Below are 18728 nucleotides of genomic sequence, written 5' to 3'. Positions count from 1 at the left end.
AGGTCAACACCATTGATTTTGACTTATTACATTTTTATGAAAAATTTCAGTTAAAAAAAAATCTATTAAAAAAAACTACAATTCTGGTAAAAAAAATAAAAACGTATGACTTATTTTTAACACTTTTATGAGTTGGGCCCTTTTGGATCCCCGATTAATTTTAGTGGGATTTTGCATTCTGCTGCCTAGAAACATTTTCAACATAAAGAAGGGGTGTCCAAAATTTTTCCGCACACGGAAAAATGAAAATGTTTATATTTTATATTTTCAAAACCAATACAATACCGTATAAAGATTTTTTTCAACCTTTAAGTTTAATCAGTCTCAGTCCAAATTGTTGTTTTAAAAAGTCATACATATATATTGTTTCATTATTATTATTCTACACTTAAAACTGTAGATAAACTAAATAAATAGCTCTGTCGCTATAGAGTAAAAAAATTAAAAAATTAAAAAGACACCGTTTCTTTATCAAAGAAAGCCCTGTTGTTGTTATGGCAAAAACACAAAAATACGCCTTATTTTCCCAAATTTTTTTCCAGAAAGGAATATTTGATGTGAAGTAACCGGAGCCTTAAATAGTTCAACACCATTGATTTTGACTTAATATATTTTTTGAAAAATGACAGTTAAAAAAAAATCTATTAAAAAAAAAATGTATGACATGTTTTTAACACTTTTATGACTTGGGCCCTTGTGGATCCCTGATTAATTTTAGTGGGATTTTTTATATTGGCTCCAAAAATATAAATGAAATCAATGTTGGTATGAATTATTGACTGAGTTAAAGCTCCAATTATTTTACATCAAATATTCCACTTTGAAATATTTTTTAGGGGAAAACAATTCATATTTTGTGTGTTTGCTGTATTAAAAAAAAGTTTTCTTTGACAAAAACGGCATAGAACAAAAAAATAAAATAAAAATAATAAAAACTTCTAATCGACAGACTTGTTGAAAGCAAAAAATAATCATTTTATTTTAAAATAGTAAAACTTATTTTGTGGGGACCTTTTGGATCCCCAATCATTTTGGCGGGAATTATTTTTAAAAACAGTCACTGCTCAAAAAATAATAATGAATTAATATTATTGTTATGAATTATTGACCTATTTAGAAGGAGTGTCAAACAAAAGTCGATTTTTAGAAAGATAACGATTCTTAATCGATTAAAAAAAAATCCAAAATATTTTTTTTTTGTTCTGTTCTGTTTTGGTTGCATTTTTTTTTGCACCATGACTAGGGAAGGTTGTCTGCATGGGGTCATATAAGTAAATGCTGCAGAGGATAAATAAATGTTCCTGACCTGAAATACTCACGTTGTCCACTAGATGGCGACAAAAGAGCAAAGTAGCAGTATTACCTTATTAGAACTCATGACGTCTTACGGGCCAAATTTGGACACCCCTGTTGTAGGGTGATCAGGTGTTTACCCACCTCCCACTTGCAGTGGGTGCTCTCCCCCCGCTTGCTGGTACGAAGCAGGTAGAGTCTGCCGGCCCCGTCGGAGAGGGCGGCCCAGGTGGCTGACGTGAAGCTGAGCGAGGCGTTCAGGCGGTCCTCGCGTCGGCCGCGGTCCGCTTCCATGCGGAAGATCTCCCTGGGCTTGCCCAGCACCGAGTCCTGGATTCAAAGCACCAACGTTTCACTTGAACTTCCATACCTTTTCACTGGTTACTTCTGACAATTCGGGCCGGCATTTCTGTAGCGATAATCCAAAAACAGGCTTGAGTGTTGATCATGGCATTTCACAAGGAATAATATCTTGTCTAGCAACAATTTGAGTCCTGGTGTGATTGATGTTGTATTGCTGCATTGGCCTGTTCGGTCAGTCGTCCCCCACACATGAAAAAGAACATGAGACAAGAACTGTTGTGACGCCAGAGATCGCTCATTGGTGTTATATTTGTCTTCTGGTCAAACGGTCACTCTCCAGATGGGGTTCTTTTGTGATTGATGCTGTATTACTGCCTTTCCCAATGTTTACCAAAAAAGTGTTGTTTTTTTTGTTCATCCTCCTCCCTCATCATCACCCACCCACCCAACTTTTCCCCGGTCTTTATATTCCTTCTCTTTCAATTCAATTACAATCTCTCTCTCTCTCTCTCTCTACCCCCCCCACCCAATTTTTCCTCGGTCTTTACATTATTTCTCTCTCTCTCTCCACTACCCCCCACCCAACTTTTCCACTCTCTCTCTCTCTCTCTCTCTCTCTCTACCCCCCCACCCAATTGTTCCTCTGTCTTTACATTATTTCTCTCTCTCCACTACCCCCCCACCCAACTTTTCCTCTCTCACTCTCTCTCTCTCTACCCCCCCACCCATTTTTTCCTCTGTCTTTACATTATTTCTCTCTCTCTCTCTCTCCACTACCCCCCCACCCAACGTCCCCCCCCCCCCTCTCTCTCTCTTTCTCCCCACGCAATTTTTCCTCGGTCTTTACAATATTTCTCTCTCTCTCTCCACTACCCCCCCCACCCAACATTTCCCCCCCCCCCTCTCTCTCTCTACCCCCCCACCCAATTTTTCCTCGGTCTTTACATTATTTCTCTCTCTCTCTCTCCACTACCCCACCCCACCCGACGTTTCCCCCCCCCCCTCTCTCTCTCTCTCTCTACCCCCCCACCCAATTTTTCCTCGGTCTTTACATTATTTCTCTCTCTCTCTCTCCACTACCCCCCCACTCAACGTTTCCCCTCTCTCTCTCTCTCTCTCTCTCTCTCTACCCCCCCACCCAATTTTTCCTCGGTCTTTACATTATTTCTCTCTCTCTCTCTCTCTCCACTACCCCCCACCCAACGTTTCCTCTCTCTCTCTCTCTCTCTCTCTCTACCCCCCACCCAATTTTTCCTCGGTCTTTACATTATTTCTCTCTTTCTCTCTCTCCAATACCCCCCCACCCAACGTTTCCCCTCTCTCTCTCTCTCTCTCTCTCTCCCCACTACCCCCCCACCCAACTTTTCCTCTCTCTCTCTACCCCCCCACCCAATTTTTCCTCGGTCTTTACATTATTTCTCTCTCTCTCTCTCCACTACCCCCCCACCCAACTTTATCTCTCTCTCTCTCTCTCTCTCCACTACCCCCCACCCAACTCTCTCTCTCTCTCTCTCTCTCTCTCTCCCCAACCCAATTTTTCCTCAGTCTTTACATTATTTCTGTCTGTCTGTCTCTCTCTGTCTACCCCCCCACCCAACTTTCTCTTTCTCTCTCTCTCTCCACCCCCACCCCTCTCTCTCTCTCTCCCCCACCCAATTTTCCTCTGTCTTTACATTATTTCTCTCTCTCTCCACTACCCCCCACCCAACTTTCTCTTTCTCTCTCTCTCTCCACCCCCACCCCTCTCTCTCTCTCTCTCCCCCACCCAATTTTCCTCTGTCTTTACATTATTTCTCTCTCTCTCCACTACCCCCCACCCAACTTTCTCTCTCGCTCTCTTCACTACCCCCCACCCAACTTTCTCTCTCTCTCTTCACTACCCCCCCACCCAACTTTCTCTCTCTCTCTCTCTCTCTCTTTCTCTCTCTCTCTTTCTCCACTACCCCCCTACCCTCCACCCAACTTTTCCTCTCTCTCTCTCTCCTCCTCTCTCTCCCTCCCTCCCTCCCTCTCCTACAAACAGTTAAAAGACCTGAGCTTTCTATGGACATTTCTTTATTGAAAAGGATCCTCTCTCTGCAGTTGAGTCCACAAATCCTAATATTCCTTTCATTTAAGAACGCCGATGTGACGTCACATGACGCCAAACCTTGAACGAAAGGTGTCGCCGAGCGGCGCCGACTTATTTGTGAGAGACGGACGCGTCCTTCCTGTTGCCATGGCGACGGCCCCCCCGGCGCCTTACGCTGCATCTGCGGCGCGTCTGTGCCAAACGCGCCGATCGTCCACTGGTGATGATTGTGTTGACAGTGTTTGGCAGCATAAGGACTCATTTAACAAAGGAGACTTTCCTCAAGCTTATGAAGGGAAATTAACATTTTAGAGTCCTGTGTACATTTTGTGGTTTTTTTTGTACTTTTGTTTCCCATACATTCATTCAGACGTAGAAACGGACAAAGTATCACGACTCGTGATAGAGCGATACGGCTTTTGTCAGGGCGGATACCCATTATTAGTAGTCAGTGAGGTCGATGACGATATTTAGTTAGCTACACATGATTAGTGTATGTCAGTAAACAGCTGGGCAAGGATTTAAGTTGTTTTTTCTAAATCTTTCAGGAAACCTTGGACCTGTATCATTGAAGTATCGACTAGATACGCTCTTGTACTTGGTATCATTACAGTGGATGTCAGGTGAAGATCCACCCGTTTACATTGTGAAGCCGGTGAACTATTGTATCCTCCTACGGTGTGCAGTGAAGCATGTTTAGCTATTCCTCGTCCTCCAGTGATAATAGTACTCTATTTGTCGCCATGGAGGCCAGGATTAGTGATTTAGAAGTAGCTAAAACACTGCCGACTGCGGACTAGCTACTTGTGTCTTAAAGCAGCTCTTCCTGAGGGTGTTTCAGCGTTATAACTTCACCTTTATCTTTACTTTTTACAGCAAAATGCGTCCATTCTCCCTTTTCTGTCTACACACTGTGTCTGCTTGTAAGTACTCTGTGTGTGTGCGCTGCCTAACATGCTCCTGTGCTCCTAAAACCAGCAATGTCACCACGTGACGACGACGCGCCGTCATGCCCGTTAAAAAAAAAGGGGGAGCGGGGGGGAACCGGTACTTTTTAGAGGAGGTATAGTACCGAATATGATTCATTAGTATCATGGTACTATACTAGTATCTAGTATACCGTACAACCCTAGTAGATAGTAATAACCACTGCTCAGGCACCTCCCTGCTTGGCACTCAGCATCAAGGGTTGGAATTGGGGGGTTAAATCACCAAAAATGATTCCCGGGCGCGGCCACCGCTGCTGCTCACTGCTCCCCTCACCTCACAGGGGGTGATCAATAGTGATGGGTCAAAAGCAGATAATAATTTCGCGACAATCATTGGTACTTTAACTTTTAACTAGCCAGGTCACCCTTTTTTTCCCCTCATCGCAGGCCACGCCCCCCTGGCCCCACCCCTTTCTCTCGCTCCTGCAGTGCGACGCCACGTCTCTTCCAGCTCCTTTTCAAAACTTCCATTTTTTGGGGGGCCAGGAAATGCAGTTTTTGTCCTTCTTTCCTAGCGTCTTGCTTTTGCTTTCGACTCGGCGACACTCGGGAGCGCGGGCTCGTTAAAACGACCGTGCCGAGTTTCTCATTCCTCGATTCGATCAAATTCCGCCGCGGACATGAAGATTGCGGGAAAGATATCTCTGTCGGAAATCCGAGCTCTGCGTTATTATCTTGACAAAGAGGAGATTATTGTACAGGTGAAGAAGAGCAGGCAGCAGCTCACACATTCTCATACTTTCTGTAATAGGAAGAAATGTACTAATGGTACTAAAAAACGGACTCATTGTGGTCCTCTAATAGGGTGTGGGGAAAAAAACAAAAGCAAACTCTTGCACAGTAGCGATATGGAGCGATTGGTCGCCACCTGCTGGCGGCTCGGAATCATCACAACGCTAAATGCGAGCGGTGCGTGAGAAGAAGCAAAAGGCGGCCTTCCAGTCAACAAAGAGGGCCTCTTACCAACGTGACGGTGAAGCTGAGAAGTCGGCCCTTGCAGTCCACAAACAAGACGCTGTCTTGGTACCAGGGGTCCAGGTGGAGGTGATTGTACATGCCGAAGGCGCGCATGTGCTCCAGCGTGTACTGGGAGTCCTTCAGCGTCACCTCTTCCACAGCTGCATACAAAGGAGGAGGCGGAAGGTCAAGGCCAAGGCACGTAATTGGGGCAGAGACTTGACGATATGTGGCGTGGTCACAAAAGGATAATGCTTGCTCGTCATATAATAAGGCGGCCCTATTCACAAGCGGGGCCAAATGGTGCCATTTACATGATGAACCACCTTTATGTCGGCTATTAAGCATCATTAAAGGTCTAATAATGCTAATTAGCTTGATCTTGTCAGGGCTTAAGTCGTGTTTGGCGAATACACACCAGGGAAAAACCTCGTAAATTCAGCCACAATTTGTATCTCTTTTTTTTTGTTGAGTTTGAGTTTATTTGGAACATGCATGCATACAACACATATATAAACATATATATATACACATACATACATATAAACATAGATATATACACACAAATATAAACATATACTGTATATACATACATGCATATACACTTATATACACACACATACATAAACATATATATATATATATACACATACATATATAAAAATATATATTGGCAGCACGGTGGAAGAGGGGTTAGTGCGTCTGCCTCACAATACGAAGGTACTGAGTAGTCGTGAGTTCAATCCCGTGCTCGGGATCTTTCTGTGTGGAGTTTGCATGTTCTCCCCGTGACTGCGTGGGTTCCCTCCGGGTAGTCCGGCTTCCTCCCACCTCCAAATACATGCACCTGGGGATAGGTTGATTGGCAACACTAAATTGGCCCTTGTGTGTGAATGTGAGTGTGAATGTTGTCTGTCTATCTGTGTTGGCCCTGCGATGAGGTGGCGACTTGTCCAGGGTGTACCCCGCCTTCCGCCCGATTGTAGCTGAGATAGGCTCCAGCGCCCCCCGCGACCCCGAAGGGAATAAGCGGTAGAAAATGGATGGATGGATGGATACCGTACATACATGCATGCATACATATAAACATACATATATACACATATATAAACATACATATATACATATATAAACATACATATATATGTATAAACATACATATATATGTGTGTGTGTATGTTTATTTATATATATATATATATATATATATATATATATATATATATATATATATATATATATATATATATATATATATATATATATATATATATGTATATGTATATATATATATATATATATATATGTATATATATATATATATAAATAAACATACACACACACATATATGTGTGTGTATGTTTATATATGTATATATATATATATATATATATATATGTATGTTTATATATATATATATATACATATACATATATATATACATATATATATATATGTGTGTGTATATATGTATGTTTTTGTGTGTATATATGTATGTACTGTATGTATGTATACATAAAAATACATATATAAACATACACATATATATACATTACCATTATTATATATATATATATATATAAAATACATATATAAACATACACATATATATATATGTGTATGTTTATATATGTATTTTTATAGATACATACATACAGTACATACATATATACACACACATACAAACATACATATATACACACACACACATATATATATATATACACTACCGTTCAAAAGTTTGGGGTCACCCAAACAATTTTGTGGAATAGTCTTCATTTCTAAGAACAAGAATAGACTGTCGAGTTTCGGATGAAAGTTCTCTTTTTCTGGCCATTTTGAGCGTTTAATTGACCCCACAAATGTGATGCTCCAGAAACTCAATCTGCTCAAAGTTAGGTCAGTTTTGTAGCTTCTGTAACGAGCTAAACTGTTTTCAGATGTGTGAACATGATTGCACAAGGGTTTTCTAATCATCAATTAGCCTTCTGAGCCAATGAGCAAACACATTGTACCATTAGAACACTGGAGTGATAGTTGCTGGAAATGGGCCTCTATACACCTATGTAGCTATTGCACCAAAAACCAGACATTTGCAGCTAGAATAGTCATTTACCACATTAGCAATGTATAGAGTGTATTTCTTTAAAGTTAAAACTAGTTTAAAGTAATCTTTATTGAAAAATACAGTGCTTTTCCTTCAAAAAAAGGACATTTCAATGTGACCCCAAACTTTTGAACAGTAGTGTATATATATATATATATATATATATATATATATATATATATATATATATATATATATAAATATATAAACACACACACACACATATATATATGTGTGTGTATGTTTATATATATATATATATATATATATATATGTGTGTGTGTGTATATACAGTATATATATGTTTATATATGTATGTTTATACATATATATGTATATTTTTATATATATGTACATATATGTATGTTTATATATGTATGTTTATATGTATGCATGCATGTATGTACGGTATATATATATTTTTATATATGTATGTGTATATATATATATACATATATATATATATATATATATATATATATATATGTGTATGTGTATGTTTGTGTATGTTTATATATATATATATATATATATATATACATATATATATATATATATATATATATATATATGTTTATATATATATATATATATATATATATATATATATATATATATATATATATATATATATATATATATATATATATATATATATATATATATGTAACGGCTACTCTTGCGTTCCAAAAAAGTTTCGAAAAAATAAAATAAAGTAATGCAGAGTAGTCTTGAGGAGGAGGTGTTTGACTCACTAAATTCCTTAATAAGCACTCGCGGAGATATTTCTAGATTCCAAATGATCATAATTTATTTTCACAAACAAAAAATATTCTCCGTGGTTGACTTTCAACATAATCAAAATAACTTATTTAAGCGTGGCTTCAAAATAACTTGTTTTAGCGTGGCTTCCTTGGCCTTTTTAGCGGTAAACAAACTGTTTCACTCCTCACTCCTTCAACATGATAGACAGACAAAGGGCACCCAGCTGTCCTGTCTTCTTAATTATAGGAGGAGGAAGTGGCTCACCAGTAGGAGCGTGAGCAGCTGAAAACAATCAGTCAATCACAATGAAATCTAAAACATCCAATAATTCATTAACATCATTCTTGACATTATTTGATTTCATTGTCAAACAATTAATAAATAAATAATATAGATAGGCTCCAACTGGCTCCAACAATATATATATATATATATATATATATATATATATATATATATATATATATATATATATATAGATACAGGGGCCATATTGATATATTTCATTTTAAAAGCCAATACAATACAGATTTTTTCAAAATAAAAAAGATAGTCTGCATGTCAACTTTGTGTCATTAGTAGGGGTGCATGATAAATATCAGACTTATATTATCATGCCGATATGAGGAATTATCATTTCACACCAACAAATCCGATTAAATTAAAAAACAGCTCTGAACCCCCCCAACCCGAAGTTGTAAAAAAAAAAATGGTGTCGATCATTTGGGACTTCATCACACTGTTTCGAAACCATACATTTCGTGCGATATTTGCACTATATTTTCTGCAAACCTTGCACGAAGGGGGGGGGGGGGGGGGGGGGGGGCATCGGGCTTCAACACATCAAACCTTATCAGCCACCTGAAACGCCTGCATCGCTACGGCAACGTTTTGAAAGGTGTGCACAAACTACAGTTAAATGTGTATTCAAAAAATGACAAATACAAATAAATTAATCGGTATCGGCTTCAAAAAGAAACAAATTGTGCATCCTGAGTTTTTAGCGTCTGCATTCACATGTTTTTCTCACTATTTTACACATCTTTGCCCTTTTGTTTCACTTATGTGTTGTTTTTATTTGTAGTAGTAGTATTTACGGGCCGGTGAAACATTTGCTGCGGGCCGTAAACGACACCCCGGCCGCACTTTGGACACCCATGTCCTAAACACCATATGTTTACCAAGCATTGAGACAAAATGTGAAGGCTTATAGCAGTGCAGATGAAACTGGTAGAAATGTGTACGTACAGAAAAACATTATTAGTAGAGAAATTCAAAATTTGGCGGACATTACAGTACTTTGAAGTTGAACCCCTGACTGGTTTAAGTTAGCCAGCTAAAAAATTGCGACTAAACATTAACATTGTTTTTTTTAAAATTATTATTAAATTGTGCCCAGTGATACATTGTTAATAAAATCATTATAAATGATGATTTAAAGAGTGATAACAGCATTATGAGCAGTTCCATGCTAACTTCCCTCACCAGCGTCCAGCTCTACGTTGTACGTCGGTATGGCGTCCAGGGACAACCGGTAACTTTCAAAGTTGGGGTCCAACAGCTCTCTGTTGGTCTTCAGGGAGTAATTCGGCGCAGCCATGGTCGTATTCTTTAATTTAACAATCAATATTTAAAGCTCTGATTGAAGTAAACGAGAAGAGGCAGTGTTTTCTGACGTGTTTTTGTATTTCAAGCCGAGGACATCTACCAGCGGACCGGAAGTTGGGAAAAGAGGAATCGGTATGTTTTTTGTTTTTTTAACTACTCAGTGAATTATCATAGTTATGGCTATTTTAACAAATTATTTATTTAAAAAAAAAAATTGATTAGTATTTAAAATATGTTTTGTTTCCCTGAGCATCTTCCAATAAGGCGGAACCACAATATCGCTGCGATGTTTCTGTCGATGTATTTTAGCGAAGGACCGCGCGCTTCCCCCCCAGCTGATTTATCCCGACAAAGGCAAGCGCAGCTCATTTTTGTGCGAAATAAAACATTTCCTTTCCCCGCGTAGACGCATTCAAATGTTGTTATTTGTGGTTTTGTTTCCCCCGCCAGACCATGAGCAAGGACTCCCAGATGAGGGCTGCGATTAACCAGAAGCTGATAGAAATGGGGGAACGGGAGCGGTAAGAGAACTGCAGTTGCGATCAAAAGTTGACATACTTGTAAAGAACATCATGTCATGGCTGTCGTGAGTTTCCTCCACAAGGTCTTATCTTTGTCCGTGTAATGTCGGATGAAACAAAAATGGAGCTGTTTGGCCACAATACCCAGCAATATGTTTGGAGGAGAAAAGGTGAGGCCTTTAATCCCAGGAACACCAGGCCTACCGTCAAGCATGGTGGTGGTAGTATTATGCTCTGGGCCTGTTTTGCTGCAAATGGAACTGCTGCTTTACAGAGAGTAAATGGGACAATGAAAATAGGAGGATTGCCTCCAAATTCTTCAAGGCAAACTAAAATCATCAGTACAGAGGTTGGGTCTTGGGCGCAGTTGGGTGTTCCAAAAGGACAATGACCCCAAACACACGTCAAAGGTAGTAAAGGAATGGCTAAATCAGGGTAGAATGAAGGTTTTAGAATGGCCTTCCCAAAGTCAATCAATCAATGTTTACTTCTATAGCCCTAAATCACGAGTGTCTCAAAGGGCTGCACAAGCCACAACGACATCCTGGGCTCAGATCCCACATCAGGGCGAGGAAAAACTCAACCCAATTGGACAATGAGAAACCTTGGAGGGGACCGGGGCGACCGGTGCAATGGACGTCGAGTGGATCTAGCATGATATTGTGAGAGTCCAGTCCATAGTGGATCTAACATAATAGTGTAAGAGTCCAGTCCATAGTGGATCTAACATAATAGTGAGCGTCCAGTCCATAGTGGATCTAACATAATAGTGTGAGAGTCCAGTCCATAGTGGATCTAACATAATAGTGTGAGTCCAGTCCATAGTGGATCTAACATAATAGTGTGAGAGTCCAGTCCATAGTGGATCTAACATAATAGTGTGAGAGTCCAGTCCATAGTGGATCTAACATAATAGTGTGAGAGTCCAGTCATCATCAGAATCATAAATACTTTAATAACTATAGTGGATCTAACATAATAGTGAGAGAGTCCAGTCCATAGTAGATCTAACATAATAGTGAGAGTCCAGTCTATAGTGGATCTAACATAATAGTGAGAGTCCAGTCCATAGTGGATCTAACATAATAGTGAGAGTCCAGTCCATAGTGGATCTAACATAATAGTGTGAGAGTCCAGTCCATAGTGGATCTAACATAATAGTGTAAGAGTCCAGTCCATAGTGGATCTAACATAATAGTGTGAGAGTCCAGTCCATGGTGGATCTAACATAATAGTGAGAGTCCAGTCCATAGTGGATCTAACATAATAGTGAGAGTCCAGTCCATAGTGGATCTAACATAATAGTGAGAGTCCAGTCCATAGTGGATCTAACATAATAGTGTGAGAGTCCAGTCCATAGTGGATCTAACATAATAGTGTGAGAGTCCAGTCATCATCAGAATCATAAATACTTTAATAACTATAGTGGATCTAACATAATAGTGAGAGTCCAGTCCATAGTGGATCTAGCATGATATTGTGAGAGTCCAGTCCATAGTGGATCTAACATAATAGTGTGAGAGTCCAGTCCATAGTGGATCTAACATAATAGTGTGAGAGTCCAGTCATCATCAGAATCATAAATACTTTAATAACTATAGTGGATCTAACATAATAGTGAGAGTCCAGTCCATAGTGGATCTAGCATGATATTGTGAGAGTCCAGTCCATAGTGGATCTAACATAATAGTGTAAGAGTCCAGTCCATAGTGGATGTAACATAATAGTGTGAGAGTCCAGTCCATGGTGGATCTAACATAATAGTGACAGTCCAGTCCATAGTGGATCTAACATAATAGTGAGAGTCCAGTCCATAGTGGATCTAACATAATAGTGTGAGAGTCCAGTCCATAGTGAATCTAACATAATAGTGTGAGAGTCCAGTCCATAGTGGATCTAACATAATAGTGTGAGAGTCCAGTCATCATCAGAATCATAAATACTTTAATAACTATAGTGGATCTAACATAATAGTGAGATAGTCCAGTCCATAGTAGATCTAACATAATAGTGAGAGTCCAGTCTATAGTGGATCTAACATAATAGTGAGAGTCCAGTCCATAGTGGATCTAACATAATAGTGAGTGTCCAGTCCATAGTGGATCTAACATAATAGTGTGAGACTCCAGTCCATAGTGGATCTAACATAATAGTGTGAGAGTCCAGTCCATAGTGGATCTAACATAATAGTGAGAGTCCAGTCCATAGTGGGTCTAGCATAATATTGTGAAAGTCCAGTCCATAGTGGATCTAACATAATAGTGAGAGTCCAGTCCATAGTGGATCAAACATAATAGTGAGAGTCCAGTCCATAGTGGATCTAACGTAATAGTGAGAGTCCAGTCCATAGTGGATCTAACATAATAGTGAGAGTCCAGTCCATAGTGGATCTAACATAATAGTATGAGAGTCCAGTCCATAGTGGATGTAACATAATAGTGAGAGTCCAGTCCATAGTGAATCTAACATAATAGTATGAGAGTCCAGTCCATAGTGGATCTAACATAATAGTGTGAGAGTCCAGTCCATAGTGGATCTAACATAATAGTGTGAGAGTCCAGTCCATAGTGGATCTAACATAATAGTGTGAGAGTCCAGTCCATAGTGGATCTAACATAATAGTGTGAGAGTCCAGTCCATAGTGGATCTAACATAATAGTGTGAGAGTCCAGTCCATAGTGGGGTCAGCAGGAGACCATCCCGAGCGGAGACAGGTCAGCAGCACAGAGACGATGCACAGACCAGCGGTCCACCCCGGGTCCCGACTTTGGACAGCCAACGCTTCATCAGTGGAGGGGGGCAGAGCAGAAAATAAACGGCAGATCAACTGGTCTAAAAGAGGGGTCTATTTAAAGGCTAGAGTATACAAATGAGTTTTAAGAGGGGACTTAAATGCTTCTACTAAGTCCTGACTTAAACATGTGGACAATGCTGAAGAAACAAGTCCATGTCAGAAAAGCAACACATTTAGCTGAACTTCACCAATTTTGTCAAGAGGAGTGGTCAAAAGTTCCACCAGAAGCTTATTGCAGGTAAACTTGCCAAGGGACATGTAAGCAAATATTAACATTGCTGTATGTATACTTTTGACCCTCACATTTTCAGTAGACCCATAATAAATTCATAAAAGAAGCAAACTTCATGAATGTTTGTTGTGAGCAACAAGTATGTGCTCCAATCACTACATCACAAAACAATAAGAGTTGTAGAAATGACTGGAATGCCATGACATGATGTTCTTTACAAGTGTGTAAAGTTTTTATCGCGACTGTATTTTGTACGCTTACACAATCCTATCAGTCGTGTTGGGTATTTAGATTTAGGTGTTTTTCTTTTGCGAAGTACCTAATGTTGTGGGTAATGTCTCGCCTTAGGTTGAAAGAGCTACTCAGGGCAAAGCTGGTGGAGTGTGGATGGAAGGATCAACTGAAAGCTCATTGCAAAGGTACTCGTGAAAGATGTTGACTTAACTGCACTCGTTTTGGATTTTTGCCGATCATCCACCACCCTATGTGGGACAAAATAATGTATTTTTAAATAATAAAAAACTGCTCGTAAGAAGCGGCTACCAATACAAGTCATCTGCTTATTAACCAGTGGTATTGTAAGAGCTAACGCCGAGGAACTACTTTTCCTGCGTAGTGACACACGGCCATACGGCCCAATAACATCGCTAGCAAGACTCAGAGAGCTGTTTGTTTGCTCAGCATTTTTTATCCGAGGAGTGGAGATTATGTTGAATTTAGCAGGTCAAGGAGGAGACAAGTCTCGTGCTGAAAGATACAACCATCCCAGTGAGTACAAACAATAAAACTAGATGTGCGACGTCATAGGTGACACACGATAACTCAGTTTTTGGCACATTTTTGTCTGCATTGTTTTTTAGAGGGCTTCATATTGTCCGCATTGTTTTTTAAAGGGCTTCATATTGTCCGCATTGTTTTTTAAAGGGCTTCATATTGTCCGCATTGTTTTTTAGAGGGCTTCATAATGTCCGCATTGTTTTTTAGAGGGCTTCATAATGTCCGCATTGTTTTTTAGAGGGCTTCATAATGTCCGCATTGTTTTTTAGATGGCTTCATATTGTCCGCATTGTTTTTTAGAGGGCTTCATAATGTCCGCATTGTTTTTTAAAGGGCTTCATATTGTCCGCATTGTTTTTTAGAGGGTTTCATAATGTCCACATTGTTTTTTAGAGGGCTTCATATTGTCCGCATTGTTTTTTAAAGGGCTTCATATTGTCCGCATTGTTTTTTAGAGGGCTTCATAATGTCCACATTGTTTTTTAGAGGGCTTCATATTGTCTGCATTGTTTTTTTAGAGGGCTTCATATTGTCTGCATTGTTTTTAAAGGGCTTCATATTGTCTGCATTGTTTTTAAAGGGCTTCATATTGTCCGCATTGTTTTTTAGAGGGCTTCATAATGTCCACATTGTTTTTTAGAGGGCTTCATATTGTCCGCATTGTTTTTAAAGGGCTTCATATTGTCTGCATTGTTTTTTTAGAGGGCTTCATATTGTCTGCATTTTTTTTTAGAGGGCTTCATATTGTCCGCATTGTTTTTAAAGGGCTTCATATTGTCTGCATTGTTTTTTTAGAGGGCTTCATATTGTCTGTATTGTTTTTAAAGGGCTTCATATTGTCTGCATTGTTTTTTTAAAGGGCTTCATATTGTCTGTATTGTTTTTTAGAGGGCTTCATATTGTCTGCATTGTTTTTTAGAGGGCTTCATATTGTCTGCATTGTTTTTAAAGGGCTTCATATTGTCTGCATTGTTTTTTTTAGAGGGCTTCATATTGTCTGCATTGTTTTTAAAGGGCTTCATATTGTCTGCATTGTTTTTTAGAGGGCTTCATATTGTCTGCATTGTTTTTTAATGCCACACCAAAATAATATTTTTTTTTTACATTTTTAATAGGCAAGAATGAGATCCATCCAGTTTTCATTTAAAAAGCATAGTAATATACCAGGATTACAGTCTGGTAAAATGAGCAGTTATAATGTGAGTCAATGGGGCCCTAAAGGGTTTTAAGAGAACATGTGTATACTCTATGTTTATATCCTATTATAACAACTTTACAATCAAAAACACTGACATTTTATAAAAACAAAAAGTCTTGGGCAAAATATCCGACCGCTAACTTTCAAACTGAACAATCATATCACATAAGGAACACTCGGCCGGTTAAATACTCTGTTGTCTCTTTCCAGATGTGATCCGAGAAAAGGGCCTGGAGCATGTCACAGTGGAGGACCTGGTCACGGAAATCACACCCAAAGGACGAGGTGACCACAAATGTCTTCACACACACACACACACACACACACACACACACACACACACACACACACACACACACACACACGTAGGGCTGGGCGGTATACCGGTATTACGAGTTACACCGGTATATTTTAGAAAGAGATATGTATTTGAGACAATACTGCAAAATACCGAGTAAAATGTCCTATGTTCTATAATCATGTTTATTGTGTGTATGTTCTATAATCATGTTTATTGTGTGTATTTTCTTTAATCATCTTTATTGTGTGTATGTTCTTTAATCATGTTTATTGTGTGTATGTCCTATAATCATGTTTATTGTGTGTATGTCCTATAATCATGTTTATTGTGTGTATGTTCTTTAATCATGTGTATTGTGTTTATGTTCTTTAATCATGTTTATTGTGTGTGTGTCCTATAATCATGTTTATTGTGTGTATGTTCTATAATCATGTTTATTGTGTGTATGTTCTATAATCATGTTTATTGTGTGTATGTCCTATAATCATGTTTATTGTGTGTATGTCCTATAATCATGTTTATTGTGTGTATGTTCTATAATCATGTTTATTGTGTGTATGTTCTATAATCATGTTTATTGTGTGTATGTCCTATAATCATGTTTATTGTGTGTATGTTTCTTAATCATGTTTATTGTGTGTATGTTCTATAATCATGTTTATTGTGTGTATGTCCTATAATCATGTTTATTGTGTGTATGTTTCATAATCATGTTTATTGTGTGTATGTTTCATAATCATGTTTATTGTGTGTATGTTCTTTAATCATGTTTATTGTGTGTATGTTCTATAATCATGTTTATTGTGTGTATGTTTCATAATCATGTTTATTGTGTGTATGTCCTATAATCATGTTTATTGTGTGTATGTTTCATAATCATGTATTTTGGATCCCCATCAGTCCTGAAAATCTAAAATCAAGGCATGATGGAGATATTTAGTTATGTCAGCAAATGTATGGGTTAGTTTATGGGTCAAACTGCAAAACCCAAAAGCAAGTGAAGTTGTCCCGTTGTGTAAATGGTAAATAAAAAGAGAATACAACAAATCCTTTTCAACTTATATTCAATTGAATAGACTGCAAAGACAAGATATTTCATGTTCACATTGAGAAACGTTGTTTTTGCAAATAATCATGAACTTAGAATTTAATGGCAGCAACACATTACAAAAAAGTTGTCACAGGGACATTTTTACCAGTGTGTTACATGGCCTTTCCTTTTAACAACACTCAGTAAAGGTTTGGGAACTGAGGAGACACATTTTTGAAGTGGAATTCTTTCCCATTCTTGCTTGATGTACAGCTTAAGTTGCTCAACAGTCTCCCTTCTCATATTTTAGCCTTCACACATTTTCAATGGGAGACAGGTCTGGACTACAGGCAGGCCAGTCTAGTACCCGCACTCTTTTACTATGAAGCCACGCTGTTGTAACACGTGGCTTGGCATTGTCTTGCTGAAATAAGCAGGGGCGTCCATGATAACGTTGCTCCAAAAGCTGTATGTACCGTTCAGCATTAATGGTGCCTTCACAGATGTGTAAGTTACCCATGTCTTGGCCACTAATTCACCCCCATACCATCACACATGCTGGCTTTTACACTTTCACCCTAGAACAATCCGGATGGTTCTTTTCCTCTCTGTTCCGGAGGACACGACGTCCACAGTTTCCAAAAACAATTTGAAATGTGGACTCGTCAGACCACAGAACACTTTTCCTCTTTGCATCAGTCCATCTCAGATGAGCTCGGGGCCCAGCGAAGCCGGTGGCGTTTCTGGGTGTTGTTGATAAATGGCTTTCACTTTGCATAGTAGAGTTTTAACTTGCACTTACAGATGTAGCGACCAACTGTAGTTACTGACAGTGGTTTTCTGAAGTGTTCCTGAGCCCATGTGGTGATATCCTTAACACACTGATGTCGATTTTTGATGCAGGGATCCAAGGTGTGTAATATCATGGCTTACGTGCAGTGAATTCTCCAGATTCTCTGAACCTTTTGATGATATTACGGAACGTAGATGGTGAAATCCCTCAATTCCTTGCAATAGCTGCTTGAGAAATTTTGTACTTCAACAATTTGCTCAGGCATTTGTTGACAAAGTGGTGACCCTCGCCCCGTCCTTGTTTGTGAACGACTGAGCATTTCATGGAAGCTGCTTTTATACCCAATCATGGCACCCACCTGTTCCCAATTAGCCTGTTCACCTGTGGGATGTTCCAAATAAGTCTTTGATGAGCATTCCTCAACTTTATCAGTCTTTTTTGCCACTGGTGCCAGCTTTTTTGAAACATGATGCAGCCATCAAATTCCAAATGAGCTAATATTTGACAAAAATAACACCGTTTCTCAGTGTGAACATGAAATATATTGTCTTTGCCGTCTATTCAATTGAATATAAGTTGAAAAGGATTTGTTGTATTCTCTTTTTATTTACCATTTACACATTTTATGCCGGGTAAGAAGAAGCGTTTTATTCACTCTCCACATTCAAGACTGATTTGTGTCTAAGAACGTGTGTCTTTCTGCAGCGCTGGTTCCCGACAGCGTGAAGAAAGAGCTCCTGCAGAGAATCCGAGCGTTCCTGGCTCAACATGCCGCCTTGTGAACATCGCCACCGCCGTCCAGACTTTTTTCGTTTTTACGCCCCTCCCCCGCCCCTATAGATAGATCCGTAAGTAAAACCTCGACTGATGTTCATTCTCACCGCGACACAAGTGTTTTTAATATTTGTACGGCTTGATTCTGTTGTGTCAATGCTGCAGTTTTCTTTCTTTTGGACAAAAACAAATAAAAGTCAGGCCTATTTTGGTAA

At 39.0% G+C, this 18728-nt stretch overlaps 2 protein-coding genes across 2 annotated transcripts in view; one reads left to right on the top strand and one right to left on the bottom strand.

Moving 5' to 3' along the window:
- nudcd1 (NudC domain containing 1) overlaps positions 1 to 10206 on the bottom strand; it is a 60241-nt gene extending 50035 nt beyond the window's left edge. Inside the window, exons 1-3 of the mRNA XM_062047135.1 lie at positions 9971 to 10206; positions 5620 to 5774; positions 1438 to 1623 (exon numbers count right to left, since the gene is read on the bottom strand). Of these exons, the coding sequence (XP_061903119.1) occupies positions 1438 to 1623; positions 5620 to 5774; positions 9971 to 10085 (456 nt within the window). The 5' untranslated portion in view covers positions 10086 to 10206. The remainder of the gene's footprint in view (positions 1 to 1437; positions 1624 to 5619; positions 5775 to 9970) is intronic.
- Positions 10207 to 10362: 156 nt separating this feature from the next.
- On the top strand, positions 10363 to 18728 carry eny2 (ENY2 transcription and export complex 2 subunit). Its single transcript, XM_062047136.1, has 5 exons — positions 10363 to 10447; positions 10544 to 10614; positions 13989 to 14059; positions 15826 to 15900; positions 18445 to 18728. Exons 2-5 carry the CDS (start codon positions 10547 to 10549, stop codon positions 18519 to 18521), a joined length of 291 nt encoding a protein of 96 aa, XP_061903120.1. The 5' UTR covers positions 10363 to 10447; positions 10544 to 10546; the 3' UTR covers positions 18522 to 18728.

This window comes from Entelurus aequoreus, linkage group LG05 (assembly GCF_033978785.1).
Source record: "Entelurus aequoreus isolate RoL-2023_Sb linkage group LG05, RoL_Eaeq_v1.1, whole genome shotgun sequence".
NCBI classification, from domain to species: domain Eukaryota; kingdom Metazoa; phylum Chordata; class Actinopteri; order Syngnathiformes; family Syngnathidae; genus Entelurus; species Entelurus aequoreus.
The sequence above is the reverse complement of the archived record's forward strand: the minus strand, read 5'-3'. Positions and strand labels throughout refer to the sequence as shown.